Below are 26,593 nucleotides of genomic sequence, written 5' to 3'. Positions count from 1 at the left end.
CTTTAGTGTTATTTGTGCCAGCTCTTCAGAGCAAACAGTGTACCATTGTTGCTTGATGTTCATATGTAAAAGGTAGGGTTATTAAAAATGCCAATAAACAGGTTTCTAAAAAATGAGAGCTGACCCAAATCCCCTTTAAATTGACTTTTTCTTTCTTTTCCTTTATTATTAGAGGAGACTGGTAAGACTATAAGTTGCTCTAGGCCAGTGCTAAAAATAACTTTGCGAGTTACAAGAAATTATGCTTTTGCGTTTTTGCTAACCAAAATACACAGTGGTAATATTAACACCTCCCACAATTAGAATTCTGACCGCTGCACAAAATTGATTTTGCACTGTTCTAAATAGGCATTGCCGCTTAACGTTAGAGTATTTAACTTTATCAAAGTGGACGAGCTATGCTGGCTTTCTAAACCTATTCATCAAGAAAACAGTAGTTCCTGTGGTTAGTAAATGTACGGTAAGAAATCAGTACATGGCATAATAGCAATCACAATAATAGAGGGTTTAAGGAGGGATGTCAGAAGGAGAAGAAAGGCTCATAATACCAAGTTTTTATACCATCATAGTCTTTGTATTTCAAAAAAAGAAATTTTAGTCAGTTATATACATTGCACACATAGTATTCAGGAGAAATGCAGAGTGTCCCATGTGTTTAGTGAGAACCAAAGAGCAGTTTAGTGACAGTACGTGAATATATACAGGTTTCTACTGGGGATATTTACAAGGAAAAAGGAAAATAAACATGAACAATATTATAAACAATAAATAAACAGTGGCTATCTACAGTCATAGGCACTGTTTGTATGGTTCAATTCCATATGGCGTTGACGGCGTTTCGACCCGAAGGTGAGGGGTCTCGTCAGGACTGATCGTTGCAGGACATCTAAGGGAATGGAGACAGTCTGTGAGGGCATTTGACTATGTGTCTGGGATTATAGGTATAAGCGGACCGTTTAAATTACTGAATTACCTTCTGGTGTGCTTGATTTTCAAGAAACGCAAACCATGCGTGAATTAGGAAAGTTAAAGTTACTTACAGTGGACCCGTCCGGGTACTGTGGCATGGTGGAGGGAGAGAAAAGGAGGGGTTAGGAACGTGGTGCACTTGAAACCATGGTAACTGGCTGATAATGGTACTTACCACTGTGGGTGGTAATATGAAGGGTGGAGAGAGGTTGTAGGTCTCAGCCTGCGGGGGGCTATTTCGTTTTGAGGCGATCGATGTCGCCGGTTGGGTAAATCGTGCCGAGTGGTGCTCTGCCAGGACGATGCCTAGTGATGGAAAAGGCTGTTTAGGTAAGGATAATATACAGCCAGGGCTGTTCGGGTCGTGAAGGGCGCTGTAAGGGGCATCATACCTGTGTTACAGAGCAGCAGCAGCGCGCGATCGCGTCTCACAGTCTGTCTTATTCCGTCTGAGAACTCGGTGCAGCGCGAGGGCATACGTCCTCGGGGTTATACCGTATTGCGCGCAGTGCGTGCGCAGGCCTGACAAGGAGAGCGTGGTGCTCAATCCTTGTCAGTTATCGGTGGATAGGGAATGTGATCTCAGTGGAGCCTTGATGTGTGCGGTGAATACTTGTGAGCCTAAAGGAGCCTGTGGAACGTTTAGTGTGGACCTAATTGGAGCACGTTATATACACAGTGACATTCATAGTACGATAGTGTAAAACAGGCTACAGGGCTAGGCCTGTTATGCGGACAGCATGATTAACGACATTACGTTACATTTCACGTGTCACAATATTTCACATTGACAACATGGTTAATAATACAATCAATGGGAACAGCTTCATCGAGTGAAAGTCGCACGATCTGTGTGTGGACATTGTGTCGTGCATGGAGGGTATCATGCACAGATTCTTTGCATAAGTGATGTACCTGGTGCTGTGTTTGATGACAGAGTGGTGGTGCATCAGAGGATAGACATGTTACTTAAACCATTATTAACCAGAGGAAGGCATATCACCTTGCTTCTGACCATTACAATTACAAGATAAACAGGTTACATAAACGCATCAGTGATGTTGCACATTGGACAGAATTACATTGTGTGCCTCCTCATTAGTGTGTTTCTGGGGGCAGGTTGTGCGTAGGGCATGGTCATGGGTGTGGCTATGTGTATCTGGCTTTAGTTGGCAAGAGTGGACACAAAGCCTCTCCATTCTTCAGCAGACTTCAGACCTTCGCTGATCGAATTGATTCTGTCAATCCAGTGACATTCGCGGCGTTGAAGTATCTGTGCAATGTCACCGCCTCTTTCTGGTATTTTGGCAATATCAATAATTTGCCATTTAATATCCTCCACCGAGTGATTTTTTTCTTCGTAGTGTGGCACTAGAGGTGCGGTCATGTTTGACTTTCTAATGCGCTACGGTGTTGCCCTATCCTGGCTTTGACAGGTTGTTGTGTCTGTCCGATGTACGGAAGACCACAGGGACACCAAATGCAGTATACTACGTTCCACGTATTGCAATTGGAAAAGAATTCCAGTGTGTGTTCACAATTACCATGTTTGAAGGTGGTGGTCTTTTCCGTAAGAGGACATATCACACAGTTTGCACATGGGTGGTGGCCCAGGATAGGTGGAAGACCCCAAGTGGGTTCTAATGTGCCATTTTTCTTTTTGCACGTTTCTGTGAATGATCTCACTAAGTGATCTTTTAGATTTTTTGCCCTTTTGTAAGCAAAAGAGGCACTTACATTAGGGGATCAATGCTTCTAATGATGTGCCAATGCTTAGTGATCATGTTCCGGATCTTGTTGGTGTGTGTACCAAACGTGGTCACACATACAATTTTGTGTATCTCCTTCTTATGTCTGGTGACAAGGAGTTCTTCTCGTGGGCAGTACCACGCTCGTTTGAGCGATCTTTTCACTATTTTGTTTGGGTATCCTCTTAGTAGTAGTTTCTTTTTCAAGATTTCTGTCTCTCTCATGTAATCCTCCTTTCGGGGACAATTACGGCGGATGCGCAAAAACTGCCCGAATGGTTGGCTGTCTCTGAGCGCTCTGGGATGTTGACTTCTGTATGACAGTAATGTGTTTCTCTCTGTGGGTTTTCTATGGAGTGATGTAAACAGTTTGTCCTCTTATTTTTGGATATTTAAGTCCAGAAACGCAATAGTTGATTTGTGAAGTGTGGACGTGAAGGTAAGGTGTGTTTGGACTTGATTCAGATATGTAACAATTGGGTTGAAATCTTCTTCATTGCCACTCCACATTAAAAAGATGTCGTCTATATATCTATACCAGCATTTTATGCTGGTTCGGTAAGGATTCAGATCACTTAGTGCGAAGGTCTGTTCAACATGATTCATATAGATGTTTGCCAAGTTTGGAGCAAAAATTACTCCCATGCTGGTTCCACAGCATTGTTGATAGTATTGTCCATTAGACACAAAGTAGTTCGTCTGAAGTGCTACCTGTAGTAAGGAAATTATAAATGAGGTGGGAACGGTTACAGGTCTAGGTCTGGTGTCAAGGAGTTGTTCTAGAAGTTGAATACTCTCAGATTGTGGAATGTTGGTGTATACGTGTAGGAAGGTGGATACCTAACTATGGTTACCCCAGATTTTTTGCCGAGTGTTTAGCTGGTTTTCGACTTAGTTGGCCTGGGATCCTGCTAATCAGGGCCCCAGGCTATCTACTCTCTCTGTAAAATAGATTCCATGTACTTTAGGTACATCTCCAATTGGATACTGGGTCACCTTATGAGCCCCTGTGCAGAGTACTAAAGGTACCCAGGGCATAGGGGCACCCAAGGCCTACCAGGGGCTGCAGCATATCTTTTGCCACCCCTGGCTGGCCATTCAAATTGACACAACTGGCTGATCACTCAGCTGGGGCAAGGTGGTGTAATCACCCCTTACTTAGATATAGTATACCTATATCTAAACTTATATCTAAACACATATACACCTATAAGTCAATTCTATGGCAGGCCTTAACAATCCTGGAGGCAGAGTGCTTGGTTTTATGTGAGATTGTGCTCTAGCATGAGCTGAGCCTGTCTGCAGCTTTCGGAACCATGTCCTTATAGCTGTTCTAGGATATTCAAGTTTGGAGGGAGGTACCCTTTTACTGGAAAAGGAATGGGTCACAATATTAAAACAACAAATTTCTTTTTCCAAAGTTTTTTTCGAGGATGGAAAGATCCTGGCAAGTCGCTAACTTGTATAGCGACCTACCCTTCAGTGTGAAGAAAGTCTTTGCGCAGGTTGCCGAATTTACAAAACTCTTTGTAACAATTATTCAACAGGGGCACATTATCACACATGAGCTTAAAATTTCAATCATTTATTAAAAGTCTTGATAAAATATCAGTGTAGTACTGGAATCATGTTATACATCATTTAAAAAACAATTAGTCACCATTATAAAAACATCTTTAGTGAAAAACATTCAAATTCACAATTTATTGCAAAAAAATGTTTTTTCTTTGGTCACACTACAATTATTAGTAAACAAACAAATTGTCGACACGGCGTTTCGGTGATCTACACAATCTTGCACCTTATCTCTGCACCGCCCGCCACAATGCTAAAAATGCATTTCAGCATTTGCATTTACAAAGCGGCAGGCACCGCGCGGTGCCTGCCGCTTTGTGTACCACAGGTATCCACCGTGTGCACCCCCCACCTCTCCTTCACTCTGGGGGCCCGCAGGGGGCCCCCAGAGTGAAGACCGCATGCCTTTCCGTGGTGGCATCGCCGCCGCGGAAGTCATCTACACAAGCCCATCATAATATGGCTGGCGGTGTCTGATAGACACCGCCACCATATTATTCCTTTTCTGCCCCGGCCGCAATGCGACCGGGGCGGAAAAGCGGCCGAAAAGCGGCAGACGGTCTTTCCGTACGCAGAGGTCCCCCCCGCCATACTAATATGGCGGGGGGAAACGAGTGTGGATGGCGGCGGATTACCCACGCCAGCCTGGCGATGGCTACCGCCAGTCTGGCGGGGGCAATACGCCCGACATCCTAATGGGCCCCTATGTGTGCAATGTATATAACTGACTAAAATTTCTTTTTTTTAAATACAAAGACTATGATGGTATAAAAACTTGGTATTATGAGCCTTGCTTCTCCTTCTGACATCCCTCCTCAAACCCTCTATTACTGTGATTGCTATTACGCCATGTACTGATTTCTTACCGTACATTTACTAACCACAGGAACCACTGTTTTCTTGATAAATTAATTGCCCTGGTTCCTTGTGAGTAGGGTTCTCTTATCCTGCTTTGTGGCTTTCTAAACTTGCCAGATGCCCAAAAATGCCCAAACCCGCACTGCATACAGGAATTTAATGCTATGCAATCAAGCAGTTTAGATGTTTACGTAAGCAGATGGAACAAAGGGATTTTTATGGTCTCAGAAATTTTGATTGTAAAATATATGCTTCAGGAGTGTTGTGATGTGCAAAGAGCAGAAAAGTCAATTATTTTATAGTATAGTATTGTGTAAGAACAATTAATTCCTGGAACGATAATTCAATGTACATTATACCCTTGAATAGTCTATATGCTTGTGTCAAAGCCAAAACTGAAGAAATAATTGTGATCCGGAATCACTGCAGATAGGATTAGATTAGATGTGTTGAGCTTAATCGTCCTCTTATTTAACATGAAAGGAGGCTTCAAGTTTGAGCAGAGTTTGTGAATACTACGTGACTACACATAATGCAGAACTGATTTTAATGTGCTGAGGAACTATGCTATTCAATGAATCATTAATGAGGACATTACTACACAAGGTGAAACAATAATTCTTGATAGTTTCAGGGACAAACTGATAATGACAATTTTCCTGTCTGATTTAAAGTGTGCTGGTAGTTGAGGTTAGATGTATTTGTCCAGGAGCTGTCCGAACTTTGCCAAATGTACTTTTGATAGGACTTGAGTCACAATCTCACTTAAATTAAGCTACCCAGAAGGAATCACAGACAATGCTATGTAGTCGCCAAGGCTGGGCTATTACAAGCACACAAAACCTCATGGTTCATTTAAACATCTGGCAGTCAGTGGAGTGATGCAGGAGTCATTATTTACGACAACCACAATGCTAAGCAGAGACCCTGATGTAGACGACATGAACATTTACAACGGATAACTAGCCCTCACCATTGCTTGTTATGCTTAGTGGTCATCCAGATTCAAAAGTCGCAGGAAGTTGTCTCGGCACAACTCTCCTGAGGGCTCTGCAGGCTTCACTCCTTCGCAGCCTGTACTGGATATCATTGAATCCTCAGTCTTTCGGATAAACGAGCATTCACTGGACTGAGTAGGCTTGCACTGGAAGGCTGCTGTCCTCCATTCTGGCGTCAATAATTAAAGAGTTTTCTAAATTCTTATACCTTCTCGGAATATACTGGTGATTCCTAAAACATTATTTCCACAATCCAAGTGGCACCTTATGAGCATCAACATTTGTCATCCTACTCCAAGATAGCTGACATAGATGATGTCATTTCCGGTCCCCGATGTATATACTCTCAGATCAGATCCGGAAGTGTTGCATCACAATGCTTACGGGTAGTCTGTTTTAGTTGCATTCATCTCTCTGTATTTTTCTGTTCCAGTACTCCAGATCTTCATCCTTCCCTTGGTGCTTCTGTTCCATCAGTATTCAGTATCACTGATTTCCAGTTGAGACCCTGCTTCTTGTCACCAGCCTCCAGCTTCTAGCTCTTCCATCAAGACTCAGGAGGATTTTTGCTGCAGTTTTTTCCTCCTGTTTGGAGGCTCCTTCTGGAAACTATCTGTTTTCTTATACACTGGGGAAGAGGCAACGTGGCTACAGTAAGAGGTTACCCCTACCACGTACAATCAAGAAAAGAGGAAATCCAGCACACAGCCCTTGACACTGCTCACTCCCATGCACACATATTTATAGATTAGAAATGTTACTTACCATCAGATTCAACAGCAACCATGACACTGTCATCTGTATCCTTCATGGACATGATGAAAGCATCTGCAAATAGAAGCAACAGAGGTTACAGAGGGCTTTATATTAAGCACATAGCAGCTCAGCATCCCAGTCAATGTGCTCCGTCAGCTGCACATGACCTAACAGATTCATAGATACTGGGAACAAGAGACTTGCAAGAGTGCCAAATAAGACTGTAATGTTTTATTTGAAGATAATTATAAACAGTACAATGAAGTTGTGTGCATAGCAGAGCTCAGGACCTCTGAATAGTTCAATAGCTACCATATGAAGATGCAGTGGGAAGCACTAGGAGTATGATGGTGGAATGTTTCCAAATTAGACATCCTTGACTGTTGGGCAATTTCCTAAATTTCAAGAATCAGATCTTCCTTTAGCAAAATACTTAATCGTAGTACTCAGGAATATAATCCCAGCATTGAAAACCTTAGAATCATTCTCAGCTAACAGGTTTTCAATAAAAACATAATTTACAAGTTACTTACCTTTGTTAAATTAATATCTGGTAGATACACAGTCTAGCCGCAGATTCCTTAACTTTAAATTCTCCCCAAGCACCAGTCTGGATCCGGAAATTTTTCAGCAGTACCTCCGCGCGCATAGGGTGGCGTCATGCAGCTCTGTGATGACGTTGTCTCCAGATATGACGTCAGAGAAGCCATATCATATAAGTCCACTCCGGCATGTGGACGTTAGCTTCTTCAATGAAAACTTCTGCGCCAGAACATGGAGCCACTCTAGAAACTGGCTGTGGAAACAGAGTGCCCAAAAACAATCAAAAACACCAATTACGAACAACATGAAATGGTATGCCATTACCATCCAAAAGGTTTAAGGGAAAAACCCCACATTAATCAAAGATGTTTAGGCTACGTGAACTCTGCACCCCAAAGCAGAATCATCCTTAAAAAGGGGAAAACCCTCCACTCTACAGATCACCATTACGTGAGATATTGACCACTGGTATACAAACCAGTATTGATACAGGGTATAACCCTTGATCTGAAAGGTCTTTTGCAGAGCTGGGAGGAGGGGCAGGGCGTTAAGGAATATGCGGCTAGACTGTGTCTCAACCAGATTTTACATTACCGAAGGTTAGTAACTTGTGCATTTGATAGAGATATCTAGCTGCAAATTCCTTAACTTTGAATTGAATACCATAGCTATACCCACCAGAGGATGGTCTGAGAACTAATCCTACAACAGTTCACAAAGAGAACCAGCCAGTCAAAACCAACCACGGACTAAATGTAGATGGAAATATTTAGGAATAGAGCCTGGCTCTTAATAGTACCTATGATCACTAATGTGGGCAGAGAAATGAGCCAAAAAATTACAGAGTGGTAGCACTCCTCAACGTAAAATCTAAGTACTATGCAAACATCCTATTGGAGGAGCTACAGGCCTGGGTCGAAATAACCGTGCGCCTCCCTTTTAATCAGACCGGCTTCGTGGCTAACACCGGTACTACAACCAACCTGTTAACTCTAACACTTCTGATGGAGAAAGCGACAGCTCAACAAATCCAGCTGCATTGCTGTTTCATCGACTTCAAAGCGGACTTCGACCATGTGCCCAGGGAACTGCTACATCAGAAACTAAAATCATGGGGCCTACCCCCGCCTCTTCTTCAAGCAATAATTCAACTTCATACAAAATCATGGATAAGAATTAAGCTGGGTGACGGCTTCCATGTCTCTAGAAAGATTCGTACTGAAACTGGCATCAAACAAGGTTGTGTATTGGCCCCACTTCTTTTTAATTTGTTCATATCCGACCTTTCTCCAGTACTCGACAGTGTAAACTGCCAACCCCTTCAACTAGATGGGACCCGCATTACCAATCTGTTGTATGCCGATGACATGGTGCTGTTAAGCCACACAAAAGTGGGTCTCCAGCGGCTACTGAATGAACTGCTACATTACACAACAAGAAATTGCCTCGAACTGAACCTGTCAAATACCAAAACAATATCTTTGGGGAAGCAAAAAAAGCCAACAGAAAGGTGGCACTTCAACAACACAAAGCTCGAATCAACCCCCAGTTACAAATACTTGGGCATCTTTTTTTAACCAAGAGGCACTTTTACCAAGTACAAAGAAACATTGAAAACCAAAGCCTTGTCTTTAGTAGCGGCCGCTGCAAAATTGGCAAAACAGTTACTAGGTCCCAGCTGTTATGGCAGAGTTTTTGGCTTTATTTAGCAGTGATATAGATCATTAATCTTGCTCGCATCTAGTATAGGTATTCTTAGCCTGTGTTGGCCCTTTTAAGCCCTTTTTCCAGACCTAGAAGAGGATAGCTGCTTAATATGCCTTTATTCTTGACTTTAACCTGTCTATTGCCTATTGGCTTTGACATATTAGACACATTGGTATGGTTTATGTAGGTATTCTGACAGAGCTAAGGAGCATTTCACCCCTTTCAGGCCTACAGGCCTAGAGCTAGAGGGACTCCATCTTGATGAAGCTGAGAGGCTTTTCAGGGCAAAGGCAAAGTTTATAGTTAAGGCTGTTGTTCGCTTGGAGAGAACCGGTTCAGGCTGGCCCTTATCGAAGGAATGTATTTTTCTCCACTCCGAAGACACAACTTCAGGCTGGCCAGCTGGGAACGTGTCCTTGGTACGGGGAGGTACAAGAATTTGGTGGGCGGCAGGTTACTGGCCGTAACTTTCCATGAAAGGACAAGCTTCCATATTAGTGAGCTACAGGAGAGGAGGAGTGTTCAGTTCAGTTTGGAGTTCAGTCCAGCGTGGTGTGCAGTTCAGCGTGGTGCTCAGAACAGCTTGGAGCTCAGAACAGCTTGCAGAGAGACAGAGAATGTCTGCTGGAGCTGCAGAATAGAGTGCAGTTCTTAAATGGAGAAAGAAGGCAGACGATTGCTGAAGATGAGGAGAGAGAAAGCAGTGCAGAGAGCATCAAAGAAGGCTGTCAGCTGGAGCAACTGAACCAGAGGCGTGGTGATGTGGTGAAGGAGGGAGAGACAGAGAGAGCCCTGATCCCACCAGAGGCAGAGAGAGAGCCCTAATCCCACCAGAGGCAGAGAGAGAAATCTTCCTTCTAATAGGTGAGGTAGTCTGAATTAGTTACACTTACACTTTATGTCTAATCTTTTCCCTTTCAGCGGAGTGTTCCTGTTATGTTTAATCCTTCTCTTTCAGCGGTGTGTTCTACCTATAGTCTTTGTCAGTTCTGTGTAAAGGTTTATATTGTACCAATAATAAATGACCCCATTAATTAGTGAATTAGTGTGCATGAGTTCTTTTATGATAAAGTTATCCTGGCTTCAAGCCAGTTGCTGTTGAGCCACTGATGGATCAAAAGGGAGTAGGAGCGCTTAAATCAAGAAATAACTCAATCACATAGTGTGTATATCTTTATCCCATGCAGTGAGGGTAATCTTTCCTGGTAGGTATTACTGTTTGAACAGATGCTACCCCTGATCAGGTAAGTAATAGTGAGGGAGAGAGGAGACTTGCAACCAGGGGACTAAGTTAGTACACCATCCCATAATAATATTGTAGTAGCAGACCCTTAGTGAAGAGACTTCCCACTATATATATATATATAGGTGTTCATAGGAATGTGGTCGTCGTTGATATGCGGCGTTAATGAGAGCACTGAGTAGGAGATCAGTGTGGATACCCACTAGATTGTGGCTTGAATAAATGAGAGCACTAGGAAGTCGAACTAGTGTGTAGTTTTGCAGGATTGCAAACACTTTGGAAAAGGGAGCATTGGGTTCTGCAGGCCCGTGTGTAGACGCACCGGATTGTGTGTCATATCTGCCCTAGGGTAGAACGGTCTGGGTCAGGGTGGCCGCGAGACCAACTGATGTGAATAAGTGTGGTGTAGGGTATGGATATCCCTAGTAATTAGTGAGTATTCTTAGTATCCCTATAGATTTAGTGGTGTTTTTAATAATATGAGCTTGTATATTGCGAGTTCCCCATCCTCAGGTAGGTACCAGGTGCCTGGATAGTTAGTCCTGAGGAGGGAAGGTGAGTACGTTCTGGCTGGGTTGGAGGGGCCCCTGGGGGCTGATCCCACCTACTCAGAAAATCCAGCCATTACATCTGGCGTCACGAACTGCTTACTTATCCTGTGTGCCTGGCCATGTGCTTAGATTCTTTTGGGAGTGCCCTGAGCGCCAGACATAACATCTGGCGTCTACGAACAGTTTACGAAACCTGTGTGACCTTGCCATGTGCTTAGAGAGTTTCCCATGTGTTCTGAGGGAGTGCCCTGAACGCTGGTTCCATCTGGCGTAATGTTGCAGTTTATGTAGCCTGTTAGACCTATGGGCTTGAACAGTTGCAGCGTGAGGAGAGTGCATTACATCATGGCATTTGGTTTATTCAGGGTGGAAGGAATGGTTTTCATCTTGGTGTTTAAACTGTCAGAGTTGGAGGATGGCATTACATGAGGAAGCCAGTTACATCTTTGTGATGGTCCAATTGTATAAATGTGTGTAAAAATGCTTTTAAATTGCCCATTAAATTGCTTGCTGCATCGGCTTATGCTGTGCGATGTGAAATGTGTTCATTGTAATATGATCTGTGGAGTTCTTTGAATATAGCTCCTTGTAAATATGACTTGTGAATAGCGCCATATTATTGTGGCTTGTGAGGTGCATGTTCTTATGTTGATCTGCTGTGTTCCTTGTGCATTGCGCCTTGGAAATGTTGTTTGTGAACAGCTTATCTTGTAAATATGGCTTGTGAATAGCGCCATATTAATGTGGCTTGTGAGGTGCATGTTCTCATGTTGATCTGCTGTGTTCCTTGTGCATTGCGCCTTGGAAATATTGTTTGTGAAAAGTTTGTCTTGTAAATATGGCTTGTGAATAGCGCCATGTGGTCATGGCTTGGACAGGGCATGTTATCATTACGTTTGGCAGGAGAGAGCTGGATCTCTCTCGGGTGCTTGGGGATAACGTTTTTGAAAATATGTGTACGTGTTATCTGTAAACGTGAAGAAATGTGCTCATGATTTTCCCATGTATCTGCAGTCGTTGGGAAATGATTCTGCTTGAGCTGCCAAAGGGTTAATATCTTGAGTTGAGATGGCAGTCTTTATTTTTTACATGCTGTCAACATGCATGGTTATCTGACCTGACTATAAAAGTCAGTGGATTATTTGATGGTTTGATTTTGACTTTTTTTTTGATTCCTTGGTCTGCCTATGTGCTTTGTCAGTTTCTTGACGGAAAGGTACCATCTTGTGTTTTGCGAAGGGTTCTGTTCATTTCACATTCTTTTTGAAATGCGTCTACGAATTTTTGTGTGGGTTTGCCTTGGAACTGATGTGGTTATGAATCAACCAGTCGGATTACGGAGAGAGCTGTGTTCTTTTAAAATGAGTGAAATGTTAAAAAGATGGCCCGTTAGAGTGCACGCTACGGAGCTGTTTTCATTAATTGTTTCTTTGAGGGTTTTCCATCTAGACAGGAATGTGCTGGTTGCAATGATCACAGGTTGAGAATAATCAATCTTGCCCGACAGTGCATGGTAACACGTGCTTTTAATTAGTGGAAGGCAACCATGTGCCTTTGAAAAAAAAAAATGTTAAAATGTAACATTATTATTTTCCCAAATGTAAATTAAAACGTATTCTTTTATAAATGTGTCAGCAAAATCTTTTTTATTAAGTGAACCAATTCAGTTAGAAAATAATACGTTGTTTATTAGTGTATGAATGTGGCCCTTTTATTAGGCTGGCTTGAATGGCTTGCATGTTAAATTACACTGTAATGTAAAATGATATAATGCCCCTGGTTAAATTAAATACAATGTTGAAATGTATCTGCATTTTATGTTGTTTTACAAATTATTTCTCATTCAGCAGCTGACAATGGATCATGTTAATTCGTTTTTTTTTTCAAATTCAGAATGTATAATCTTGTGTGCAAAAGTTAGTTGCCCCTTTCTAAATAAGTGCCCATATTTTAAATGTCTTGCCTTTAGCTGAATTAGTTAGACAAAAGTCTTTTTAGAAACTGGAGCTTTTAATTAGTAGTACACTGTAACAGAATTGTTTTTTTTAAAATGCTAGCTTTCGTTGGTTAGCACAATCAGGCCTGAGAACAGGCAAAGGAATTTGTTTGTCGACCTTGGCAGACCAGCTGGTTTGTGCAGACGAGTTTTTTCCTTCATTCTGCAGGTTTCGATCACGTCCCTGTTCGTTATGATTGGCTACAATCCAATTTTCTTCCGCGAACGGCTTGTTTATTTAAGGGCGGGGTGACCTGGCTCTTCCCTTGGAGTTAGTTAGTCGTAAGTGGGCCTGGGCGGGCTTCTCTGACCAGGGAAATGGGAGGCTTGCAGTGCCCTGCTGATGCTGTGAGCTCATCATTTGGCGGTAATCCAAATTTCTTCATACTGTAGCCTGGCTCCTGCTCTGAAGGGAGGGGCTGGCTTAGAGAGGATTAGGGTATGTTAGGCCCTGCAAAATGTTATTAAAAGTTAAATTTTGAATGTTTTTAATTAATTAGGATATTTTCTTTTCAATAATGAAAGGCACCCGGGGTGCTTTTTAAATGGAAAATTTTATTTTGCAAGAATAATGATACTTGTTCTCTTGTTCCTAGGATTGCTGAGTTGTGGTTGTGCGTGGGTCCGTCCCCCTTCCACTTCTTTTCTTGTTTTAGCTTTTTACTTTCATGTTTTTATTTTAGTTTATTGTTTTTGGATGATGGAACCAGACCAGACCAGACCAGACCAGACCGGAAGGGTGATGGATGGCCGCATCGGAGGAAGTGTCCGGATACCGAGGATGCAGGGTGGTGGCCTACACTGAAGAATTTGGACTGAGTTACATAATTCCTTGGCCTGCATTTTTTTGTTGACATCACTACGAGCAGGCCCCACTTTAAAAAAAAAAAAACCACAAACATGTTTTATTTGGGACAGAATTATACATGTATTTCGTTGCATAATCCCTTGGACAAGCAGGCCCCACTTTTAAAGCAAAAAACATGTCCCCTATTATAGTTTTCCTGTTTTCTTCAAAACAGTTTTTGCCAATGAAGGACTTTTTTTTTTTTTTTGAATGGTGCTGCACATATGTGTTCCACAGTGTGATTTAAAATGGTTGTTTTGTTGTTCTAAGCTTGATGTTACACCAGCTATCTTGTAGAAATGGGGTTGTTTCTTTACTGTTCTTACATTTTCACCTTGATTGATCAAAGGGTGGTTACCTTAGACTTTGGATTGTTCTGGGTGGTGTGTCTTTTAGTATGATTATGTATTAATGTTTGCCCAAACCTTGACACAGTTTGTCATGTCTACTTCCCAGATTTCACCAAAATGTTAGCTTAAGTTAACTACAGTAGGTAGGCCTCATTTAGGCCCATTGTTATTTTCATCCCACAAACAAGCCCCTACACCAATAGTTTCATGAGTCATCATTAGCTTAAGTTGCCTATAGTAGGTAAGGCTCATTTAGGCCCTTTCTTGTTTTCTTATTAGGAGTTGAAACACATTTAGTTCTTAAGTTGACAATAGTAGGTAGGCCTCATTTAGGCTTAAGTTGTCCGAAGTAGGCCCCATTTAGGCCCCTTGCTGTTTTCATTCAACACATAAGTCCCTACATCACTAGATTTCACCAGTTATCATTAGAAGTTGAGGCACATTTAGTTTGAGGATGCTTTGGTTAGTTTCTGTTGTTATCAGATCCAATCTCAGATATGTTTCGGCATTCAAGTCAAGGGTGCTTTGATTTGTTTTCAGTTGGTTGTTAGGTTTCTATTCCCTACAATTGAGTTTCAGGTGGAATTTCCTTAAGTGGTCATTGTTTTTAGGAAGTTTTTTAGGTTTTGATTTGTTGATAGATTGTGTTGATGTTTGTTTAGATGGTTGTTGTTGTTTATTGATGCTCGCAAGATAAGGATCTAAGGGTGGAATGTTATGGCAGAGTTTTTGGCTTTATTTAGCAGTGATATAGATCATTAATCTTGCTCGCATCTAGTATAGGTATTCTTAGCCTGTGTTGGCCCTTTTAAGCCCTTTTTCCAGACCTAGAAGAGGATAGCTGCTTAATATGCCTTTATTCTTGACTTTAACCTGTCTATTGCCTATTGGCTTTGACATATTAGACACATTGGTATGGTTTATGTAGGTATTCTGACAGAGCTAAGGAGCATTTCACCCCTTTCAGGCCTACAGGCCTAGAGCTAGAGGGACTCCATCTTGATGAAGCTGAGAGGCTTTTCAGGGCAAAGGCAAAGTTTATAGTTAAGGCTGTTGTTCGCTTGGAGAGAACCGGTTCAGGCTGGCCCTTATCGAAGGAATGTATTTTTCTCCACTCCGAAGACACAACTTCAGGCTGGCCAGCTGGGAACGTGTCCTTGGTACGGGGAGGTACAAGAATTTGGTGGGCGGCAGGTTACTGGCCGTAACTTTCCATGAAAGGACAAGCTTCCATATTAGTGAGCTACAGGAGAGGAGGAGTGTTCAGTTCAGTTTGGAGTTCAGTCCAGCGTGGTGTGCAGTTCAGCGTGGTGCTCAGAACAGCTTGGAGCTCAGAACAGCTTGCAGAGAGAGAGAGAATGTCTGCTGGAGCTGCAGAATAGAGTGCAGTTCTTAAATGGAGAAAGAAGGCAGACGATTGCTGAAGATGAGGAGAGAGAAAGCAGTGCAGAGAGCATCAAAGAAGGCTGTCAGCTGGAGCAACTGAACCAGAGGCGTGGTGATGTGGTGAAGGAGGGAGAGACAGAGAGAGCCCTGATCCCACCAGAGGCAGAGAGAGAGCCCTAATCCCACCAGAGGCAGAGAGAGAAATCTTCCTTCTAATAGGTGAGGTAGTCTGAATTAGTTACACTTACACTTTATGTCTAATCTTTTCCCTTTCAGCGGAGTGTTCCTGTTATGTTTAATCCTTCTCTTTCAGCGGTGTGTTCTACCTATAGTCTTTGTCAGTTCTGTGTAAAGGTTTATATTGTACCAATAATAAATGACCCCATTAATTAGTGAATTAGTGTGCATGAGTTCTTTTATGATAAAGTTATCCTGGCTTCAAGCCAGTTGCTGTTGAGCCACTGATGGATCAAAAGGGAGTAGGAACGCTTAAATCAAGAAATAACTCAATCACATAGTGTGTATATCTTTATCCCATGCAGTGAGGGTAATCTTTCCTGGTAGGTATTACTGTTTGAACAGATGCTACCCCTGATCAGGTAAGTAATAGTGAGGGAGAGAGGAGACTTGCAACCAGGGGACTAAGTTAGTACACCATCCCATAATAATATTGTAGTAGCAGACCCTTAGTGAAGAGACTTCCCACTATATATATATATATAGGTGTTCATAGGAATGTGGTCGTCGTTGATATGCGGCGTTAATTAGAGCACTGAGTAGGAGATCAGTGTGGATACCCACTAGATTGTGGCTTGAATAAATGAGAGCACTAGGAAGTCGAACTAGTGTGTAGTTTTGCAGGATTGCAAACACTTTGGAAAAGGGAGCATTGGGTTCTGCAGGCCCGTGTGTAGACGCACCGGATTGTGTGTCATATCTGCCCTAGGGTAGAACGGTCTGGGTCAGGGTGGCCGCGAGACCAACTGATGTGAATAAGTGTGGTGTAGGGTATGGATATCCCTAGTAATTAGTGAGTATTCTTAGTATCCCTATAGATTTAGTGGTGTTTTTAATAATATGAGCTTGTATATTGCGAGTTCCCCATCCTCAGGTAGGTACCAGGTGCCTGGATAGTTAGTCCTGAGGACGGAAGGTGAGTACGTTCTGGCTGGGTTGGAGGGGCCCCTGGGGGCTGATCCCACCTACTCAGAAAATCCAGCCATTACACCAGCCTAACCCCCATGCTGCAAGTGATGAAGGCTAAGTTAAATAATTCCTTGGCGTATGGGCATGAAGTTACTAAGGGCACAACCAACGTGTTAATTAACAAACTAATAATCAACATTTTTAAAAGAGCTATTCGGTTTTCAAGATCTGCCTCGCCAGCCCAAGTGAGACTTGAACTGGGATTACAAGACCACCACGGAGTGGAGGCAGGTGCATTTATTAAACTATGTCTTAGACTGCGACGTGCCCGGGAGGGTTCCTTGGAGACCCGACTATGGCAGGAAATACAGAAAAACGAGACCAGCCATAAGCATCGGCAACGCTTGGACCGCAGTTAACAGTTACTAAGAGCAAAAGACCTCTGGGAAGCAAACCCCTCCAACCTGGTGTTAAAGACCGCCATTAAAAAAACTGTTAGATTGTGGTCCTTTTCCTCGGACAGGGCAACACTGTCAAAGAGGAAACATGCCTGGGCAGTGATCTCCAATTTCAAAGCGGGTGCTCAGCCACTCTATCTTTCAAGCACATGCGCAATTTATTGGAAAAATACGTTTTTAGCAATGAGGATGGGCGACTGGCCCTTTTTGAAGAACCTCCCCGAATGGCGCCGGCCAAGTAGCAGTACAGAATGCAGGCTGGGTGGTTACCATTCAGAAACAATGGAACACATCGTCTGTACATGCCCTGCACTGCTCATAGCCAGACAGTCACTGCTGCGAGGACAATGTATCATGTTGGGAGTTCGATCTTGCCGCCAAGTAATAATGGCAGCTCCTAACCCTAACAACACTAAGCTAAATAATGGGCTTGCAAAATTCATCGATAAAGCATCAAAACAACTGCAAGCCATATCCACATCTAAACCCTCCCCATCTTAGTACAGCGGTTGAGTTAACAGATTCATGAATCAAATCGGAGTCTAGACCATCGGAAAGCTAGAGTGAAGTCTTCCAGCAGAACAATATTAGCCCATAATGGTTCACCAAATGTTTAGTAATTTTAATTTCAATGTTTTTAACATTTACTACTGTAATTTAATTGTTCGATTTAGCCATGTTTTAAATTGTAAATGGTTTCTAAACCAATCAATAAACAGTTAACTGGAGAAGTGTGGCTCAGGGGTTAGAGGCGGCAGACCTGGAGCTTGAGTTCGGCCCGGGACCAGGGTTCAATTCCCCGCCTCGGCGGGTCTTGGGCTCAAAATTCCACGGACTCGTTCATTCTCGCTCCGGTGCCTTCTCAACTCACGGGTTCACACTCTGCAACTCTGGGCAATAGCTTGCTTAATCTCCACAACGGCCCCTCGCGGTGGGATGCCTGGCTTTCGCCTTGTGGATACCCTGCCAGGGTTATCTCACAGGGGAATACCAGGACGGGTTCCCTAAGCAAGCGCTGAGATGCCCCAGGGTAAGTCGTGCGCTATATAAGTTTCATTCATTTCATTCATTTCATTAACTATGATCACTATCACATATAAATAATGAACCACCCTATAGCTCCAAATAAATCGAGTCCTGAGGGAAAAGAGGGGGCGGGGACCCCAAATAACCATCTGACAGTTATCGGATGCTGGCATCTATCCTCCAAGGGGAAACAGAACTAGTCGACCAAAAGGGCCAAGAATAAGAAGAAGCCTTGTAATCCGTATTTTTCTCATCCATAAAGAAATAACAGAGAAGAACCGTCCTGATAAAATCCATAAAGAAGTACTCATCCCCATTATACTAAGATGATTGAGCCTCAATAGAAAACTGAAGACATATTCCGTACACCATGAAAGGAGAGAAATAATACCCCACTGGTAAAAAGAACATTTGCTTGTCCCTGCATAGCCTTCAGAGCCATGGTCCGGCAGTCAGAACATGACCTTGACTCATAGGTACCTAAAGTCACCAAAACGAAATAAAGAAGGTGAAGCAACCGCATCTCACACTAAAAACCTTTTCCTGTTTTCTTCCTCTCCTTAACATTTTTCTTTTTAAACCTGTTTAACACATGCACACAGCCATGTATACACTGTATACATCATGGCGAAACAGAACTGAAAAACCAGTCCAAACATTTTATAACACAGTTGAAAAAGGTACCGCACCTAACCACAAACCACCTTAGGTGACGCACCAAAAGTATCATAACCACAGGTAACCTGGCATTAAGATCATGCCTCCTGTAAAACTGAACCCTTGCCGGTAGCAAACACATGTGAGCACACTTGTGATCCAACACAAAATATGATTGTTAGTCCATCAGTACTTATATTTATAAAAAGATATATATCAACACTTCTTCAAGAAGCAACAGCCATGATTTCTCCAGGACTGTTAAGTATCAAAACGAAAATTAGATACATACTTCTAAAAGACCAGTTATATCTAACCCTAGACAGAAAAATATATACGAGAACAATGTAGAAAAATAATAAGAATACATTCTTATCCTACAGAAATCTCTTACTATGTGGAAACAGCCGTAACTGTTTCAGACTCTGCCTATCAGACAGTCTAAGACATTAAGCTCAAACCTGTGTGTTCCAAGATTGAATAACTATGCCCTCCGAAGAAAGAAGAGAGCCATGAAACCGTGTACTCCAAAGAATCCAATCACGGTGTTTAAAAATCGAAAAACTCAAAATACATATGCAGTCCGCTGAAGAAGAGAAAAAGAACTCCACCAAATACCCTGGTTAAGAAAAAACAGATGAGAGTGAAAGGTAGCACCCAAGAAAAAATAATGGCTATGGGCCCACCATAATGGCCCTGAAGGGCAAAAAATATAGTTGAAGAAGGACCAAACTGCAGATCAGAGTAACACCCTGTAATGGCAGAGTTTTTGGCTTTATTTAGCAGTGATATAGATCATTAGTCTTGCTCGCATCTAGTATAGGTATTCTTAGCCTGTGTTGGCCCTTTTAAGCCCTTTTTTCCAGATCTAGAAGAGGATAGCTGCTTAATATGCCTTTATTCTTGACTTTAACCTGTCTATTGCCTATTGGCTTTGACATATTAGACATATTGGTATGGTTTATGTAGGTATTCTGACAGAGCTAAGGAGCATTTCACCCCTTTTCAGGCCTACAGGCCTAGAGCTAGAGAGACTCCATCTTGATGAAAGCTGGGAGGTTTTTCAGGGCAAAGGCAAAGTTTATAGTTAAGGCTGTTTTTCACTTGGAGTGAACCGGTCTGGGCCAGCCCTTATCGGTAGGCTGTATTATTCTCTGTGTAGAAGACACAACAAAAGGCCGGCCGGCTGGGTGTGTGTCCTTGATGCGAGGTGATGCAGAGACCTGGTAGGCGGCGGGCTGATGGCTGGAACTTTCCATGAGGAAACAGCATTCTATATTTGTGAAGTGCAGAGGCGGAGTCAGTCAGTCAAGCAGAGGAGAGTCGAGGAGAGAGTCCAGCAGAGAGTCAAGCAGTGGAGTGGAGTTGGCAGAGAGAGAGAGACGGTTCAATCTGGAGAAGAGCTGAGTTGAATAGTGAGCTGGAACTGAAGGAAGCAGTCAGAAGCAGTTGCTTATCAGGAGGAGGTGTGAATAGCTGGAGTCTGAAGTAATGCCTTTTAAAAGAGATAGAGGAGAGCTCGTGGACTAACCTATGGGAGCAGATGGAGTTAATTGGACATTGGCGCAGAGACAGAGTGAATAAGCTAGTGGAATGAACGGTGATCAGAGCGGCAGGAACCATTAAGATTGAAGACGGAAGGTGGAGAGACAGTTCGTGTGGGGGAGAGGAGTCCAGAGACAGAGTGATCAGCGCAGAGGTGTACCCAAGAGTGCAGGAGAGAGAGAGAGCCTGAGATGAGCCAAGGCACAGACGAGAGAGGAACCCAGATGACAGCTAGAACAAGACTTCACACTAATCAGGTGATATTGTTTTCATCACATTAGCTACACTTACACTTTATGTCTAATCTTTTCCCTTTCAGCGGAGTGTTCCTGTTATGTGTAATCCTTCTCTTTCAAGCGGTGTGTTCTACCTATAGTCTTTGTTAGATCTGTATAAATGTTTATATTGCTATAATAAAACAACCCCCAGTTTATAACAAACTGGTGTGTAGCCCCTATTCTTGTTCACTGAAGGTAAATATATCTCCTAGGTAGTTGCTACGTGAATGGATGAGTAATCCCAATCAGGTAAGTGGTGATCACATAAATAGGGAGTGAGTGGACCTTTGATGCCAAGAGCAGGGAGTACACTATAATCTGGAACTATATTCAAAGTTATTATTGTAGTTTCATCCCGAGTAGACAGCTGAGATAATATCCCAATATATATATATATATGTATAGGTGTTCATAGGAATGTGGTCGTCGTTGATATGCGGCGTTAATGAGAACACTGGGTGGGAGACCAGTGCCGATACCCACAGGATTGTGGCTTGAGTAAATGAGAGCACTAGGTAGTTGAACTAGTGTGTAGTTTCGCAGGATCGCGAACACTTTGGAAAAGGGAGCATTGGGTTCTGCAGGCCCATGTGTAGTCGCACCGGATTGTGCGCAATATCTGCCCTAGGGTAGAACGGTCTGGGTCTGAGTGGCCGCGAGACCAACTGATGTAAATAAGTGTGGTGTAGGGTATGGATATCCCTAGTAATCAGTGAGTATTCTTAGTATCCCTATAGATTTAGTGGTGTTTTTAATAATATGAGCTTGTATATTGCGAGTTCCCCATCCTCAGGTAGGTACCAGGTGCCTGGATATAGAGGAGTCCTGAGGAGGGAAGGTGAGTACGTTCTGGCTGGGTTGGAGGGGCCCCTGGGGGCTGATCCCACCTACTCAGAAAATCCAGCCATTACACACCCGCACCAGTCGGGGTACTTGGAAAACTAACTAATAACAAACAAATAGACTTCGTAAGTGGTACACATACAAGCTATACATTAGCAAACCAATACTCCACATAGAGTGTGAGGTATACCAGAAAAGGTATCTGAGACTAAATTCCTTATCCGTGAAAAATAAAAGAACAAAACAGCTATGCAGCTTCAAGGACCATACTGAGATCAAAATAGTCAAATCCGGAGTCAAACACTCTCAGTAAGAAAGAAGTAGTATTTAATCCTTCAACACCACAAAGTACAACACCAGCGGAAGCAGGGAATAAGCCCTTACTCAACTTAAAGATCCACCACCGTGGCTGTATAAAAGGAAAGTAAAAGACCTGAAAAGGCCATAATACAAGTGGCCAGCGATGAGGCGTTGTAACGCTGAATCGTCATGGCTGCCAAACAAACACCATCAAAGGTCATACTGACCCGACCCAGAGTTAGTCAAACAAGTGAAAAAGGGGAGAGAAGCCCTTAGACTAGGGTACCCCCATCAACGTAAATTGATAAGGGAAGGGGACAGATAGACTAAGGGTCTGACCCCCCACGACTAGCCTGAAACCTGTGTAGGGTCGCATCCCCTTGGTCTCCAGAAAGATGAGCCCCATCAAATGGCATGCCAATCAAGACAGACTAGACAGCTTCCGAAAATCCAGATGCCCAGAGCCATGCGTGCCAGCGCAATGCCACAGCAGATGCCATGGCCCGCCCAATGGAATCAGTGGAATCCATTCCACACTTTATGAGCATCTGAAATCAACTGATGCAACTCACCACTGTTAGCCTCAGGGAACAAGGGTAAAAGTTGGCCCAAAGACTCCCACAAGTTATGGAGAAAACGTCCGAGGATGCAAACCGTATTTGTGGAGTGTAAAGCCACACTAGTTGAGGAAAAAATCTGCTTCCTGCTAGAATCCTGTTCCCTAGACTCTTCATCAAGGGGGTAATAAGAGAGGCTCTCCATCTCAGGGGACGCTGTAATGGCCTGGGATACAAAGCTGTGGTGGGTCACCTGCCGAACAAGGCAAGACGCAGAAAAAAGAGGGGAAGGCTGGGTCCTGTCTCTGACCGGCTTGGACCACTCTTATGAAACAAACAAACCACAGTGCCGGACAGTATGAACAAGGCAAGAGGCATCACCAGAGGCAGGGTGGTATGGGTGGGCAATAATATGGTCCACTGGAACACCTGACTCAGGTTTTGCCCATGCACTCAATAAAATGTCGGCAAGGGCCTCACAAAAAGGGATTACCGGCTCAATCACCGACTGGCCCGGATGAAGGACCTCAATAAGAGGGTCTGTAGCCTTTCCCACAGTAGGCAGAGTGAGATGCAAGACATCAGCCACTGTCCTCAAAACCTTTGCCAAAAAGGAACTGGCTTCCAAGGCAAGGCCAGAAGGTGACAAAAGGGAGGAAGCAGGGAACAAATCTAGCCCGCTCGCTTAACCCAACACCGCAATACAGCTGTCTAACCCAGAAGGCACCACTGGCTGCTCCAAGGGGGTCATCTCCTCACTATTTTCCCCTAACAAGTCTTGTGGATCATCCACAGAAATGACTGGTGCCGCAAACTGCTCCATGAACAACGTTGAACGGCGTCGACATGAAGCCATGCCGACGCCCACCTGGGAAGGGGGAGAGACGTCAGATGTATCTGCAAAGATATCCGGAGTCACAGTGCACACTAACACCAGCTCGGAGACTACTGGGGCCTCAATGGCAGGCACTGTTACGGTGAGCTATTGGTGGTGGCCCAAAGGACCATGCACCAGTGCCTCAGAGTTCGAGGCTGGAACTACTGCCAAGGGCGAACTCGCCGGCGATTACGCAGTCACGGCGTCTATGACGTCTTTGGGGCCCGCAGGCGTTTCAGAGGGAGACGAGGCCCCAAAGACCAGATGGAGAGCTTAGTAGTACTTCTGCATCTGTTTCCATATCGCCTTGGCTCCAAGGAAAACCGGGAGGATCGGGAGTGAACCCAGAGCTGGAGTCTCTGAAGTAGGGCGAGAGACACCTCCGCAATCCACATCTTGAGTCGAAGACGCCATAGAGTGCTGGCCCGTCGACCTCTTGCAATGTGCTTACCTTGTGATGATGACCGAGACTGGAAATGTTGGCCACCGGGTGAAGGGCGGCGCTCCCGGCAACGACCTCCGGCCAGGGAGGTAGACGAACGACATGAGCTACGACAACCGCGCCGCGAGAAGCTTCATGTACCGCTCCCACAGCGCCTTCGGCTTGAACCGCTGACTGACGTCACATTCGTCAGCGTCGTGGTGCTCACCCAAGCACCACATACAGATTAAATGTGGGTCTGGACCCAACATCTTGCAAGCACAGGACCCACAAGACTTAAACACAGAGGGCATAGAGCACATTGTTTCAGATGAAAAAAGTTCATTGCAGCAGGCAGAATAACGGCCAGAGATATGCTTCTCCGGATCCATGTTGCAGCATGGAAAAGAGGAAACTGACGTCGGTGCACCGGAGGGGACTTAAATGGTTCCACTGATGTCATATTTGGAGACGACATCATCACGGAGCCATACGACACCGTCTCCCGGCACACAGAGCTACTGCTGAAAAAATTCCGGATCCAGGCTGGAGCCAGGGGAGAATTCAAATTTAAAGAATCTGCGGCTAGATGTCTCTATGAGATTGTTCTGTTTTAGCTTCTCAAAATGCATTTCCAAAATGAGAATTTTCAGCTACAGCGTACAAAACTCCAGTATCCAGCAAACAGGTGCCTTCCTCTTTCAATTGTATCTTTTATAGTGAATGAGCTCCACTCCAGAGTGTGAACTCAGTTTAGCACCAATATAAGTTCTCCACCCCCACCCCGCAGACCATTTGCTTTGGGTCTTTTTTTCACACTCAGTCAACTATTAATTAAATATTCAATGGTAGATAAAGCCACTGTGGCTTTATCTATCATTGAATATTTAATTAATTTTGTGTTAGGTAGAAAAGCTTGAGCAATTGATGTAACAAGGGCTGTGTGGATTAATGGTTTTACCCTTTTACATCTTTGCTGTTTATCTTGTACCCAACTTTTTAACTTGATTTGAAAAAAAGATTAAATACTCTTTGTTTATATACACCCGTTTTTCAATCTCTTTTTGCTCTCTCTCCTGACTGATTACTCACAAGTAACAGCTTTGAATATATGTCATTTTTGTTGTTGCATAACCAGCATTAGTGGGTCCAAATCACTAAGCCCACACGATCTCATCCTTTAAGTGATTTCAAAATTCCTGTGTCTATTAAAATCCCTTGAAGGTATCTTTACCCCATCATACTCTTTGCCCAAACCCTCAAGGGTATACTGGGTCGCCCACTATCAATTCTCGTACCATGGAGAAAGCCTGGCGCCACGACCAGTCAACTGATAACATGACAGCCCTCAGGAACGCCATCCGCAAAACCAATCTGCTGATCCGCACCGTCAAAAGGACAGCATACAGAGAACGACTGGACAACAACACCCACAACAGCAAGGAACTCTTCAACATCGTCAAAGAGCTCTCCAACCCTGGCGCCTGCAACAACGACGTCACGCCCTCGCAAGACCTCTGCAACTCACTGGCCTCGTTCTTCCACCACAAGATCGCAGACATACACAAAAGCTTTGACGCCCGGACCACACGCCCGTCCACCGAAACACCGCCCCCCCACTGCCACCCTCCTCACCTGGACCCCCGTCAGCACTGAAGACACCACCCACGTGATGAACAGCATCCACTCCAGCTCCCCAGCAGACCCCTGTCCACACCACATCTTTAACAAAGCCGACACCATCATCGCACCCCAACTACGGCACATCATCAACAACTCCTTTGCATCTGACACCTTCCTGGAGAGCTGGAAGCATGCGGAGATCAGCGCCCTACTGAAGAAACCCACTGCGGACCCCACGGACCTCAAGACCTTCCGCCCCATCTCGCTCCTCCCGTTTCCCACCAAAGTCATCGAGAAGACCGCCAACAAACAGTTGACCGCATTCCTCGAGACAAACGGCTCCCTCGACCCATCACAGTCCGGCTTCCGAGCAAACCACAGCACCGAGAACGCACTCATCGCAGCCACCGACAACATCAGGTCCCTGCTCGACAACGGGGAAACTGTTGCCCTCATCCTCCTCGACCTATCGGCCGCATTTGACACTGTCTGCCACCGCACCCTAACAACCCGCCTCCACCACGCCGGGATCTGAGGAAAAGCCCTGGAATGGGTCACCTCCTTCCTCTCAGACAGAACTCAGAGAGTCCGCCTCCCTCCCTTCCGATCAGCGGCCACCAAAATCATCTGCAGCGTTCCTCAAGGATCCTCGCTCAGCCCCACCCTCTTCAACGTCTACATGAGCCCCCTCGCAGCCATCGCGTGCCGACAAAACCTAAACATCATCTCCTACGCGGACGACACCCAACTGATCCTCTCCCTTACCAACGACCCCGCCACCGCCAGAGTCAGCCTCCAAGAAGGAATGAAAGACGTAGCAGCATGGATGGAGCTCAGCCGTCTGAAACTGAATTCGGACAAGACGGAAGTCCTCCTCCTCGGACTGTCCCCCTCCGCCTGGGACGAATCCTGGTGGCCACCGGCACTGGGTAATGCCCCCATCCCCACGGACCACGCACGCAACCTGGGCTTCATCCTGGACTCATCCCTCACGATGACCAAGCAAGTCAATGCCGTCTCATCATCCTGCTTCAACACCCTGCGAATGCTCCGCAAGATCTTCCGGTGGATCCCCACCGAAACCAGAAAGACAGTCACCAAGGCCCTCGTCACCAGCCGTCTAGACTACGGGAACGCCCTCTACGCTGGAACCACAGCCAAACTACAGAAAAGAATCCAACGCATACAGAACGCCCCCGCATGATTCATCCTGGACATCCCCCGCCGCAGCCACATCACATCCCACCTGAGAGACCTACACTGGCTACCCATCAGCAAGAGAATCACGTTCAGGCTCCTCACCCACGCACACAAGGCCCTCCAAAACATGGGCCC

The 26,593-nt window shown here is 44.4% G+C and overlaps 1 protein-coding gene across 2 annotated transcripts in view; it reads right to left on the bottom strand.

The window, feature by feature from the left end:
- LOC147706850 (exportin-5-like) overlaps positions 1 to 26,593 on the bottom strand; it is a 2,308,032-nt gene that overhangs the window by 522,316 nt on the left and 1,759,123 nt on the right. For both annotated transcript variants that reach the window (XM_086926017.1, XM_086926018.1), the window contains exon 32: positions 6,914 to 6,976. In XM_086926017.1, coding sequence (XP_086782143.1) covers positions 6,914 to 6,976 — 63 coding nt within the window. The remainder of the gene's footprint in view (positions 1 to 6,913; positions 6,977 to 26,593) is intronic.

The sequence above is a fragment of the Lissotriton vulgaris genome, chromosome 6 (genome assembly GCF_964263255.1).
Source record: "Lissotriton vulgaris chromosome 6, aLisVul1.2, whole genome shotgun sequence".
NCBI lineage: Eukaryota > Metazoa > Chordata > Amphibia > Caudata > Salamandridae > Lissotriton > Lissotriton vulgaris.
Note: the sequence above shows the minus strand (reverse complement) of the source record. Positions and strands in the feature narration are given on the sequence as shown.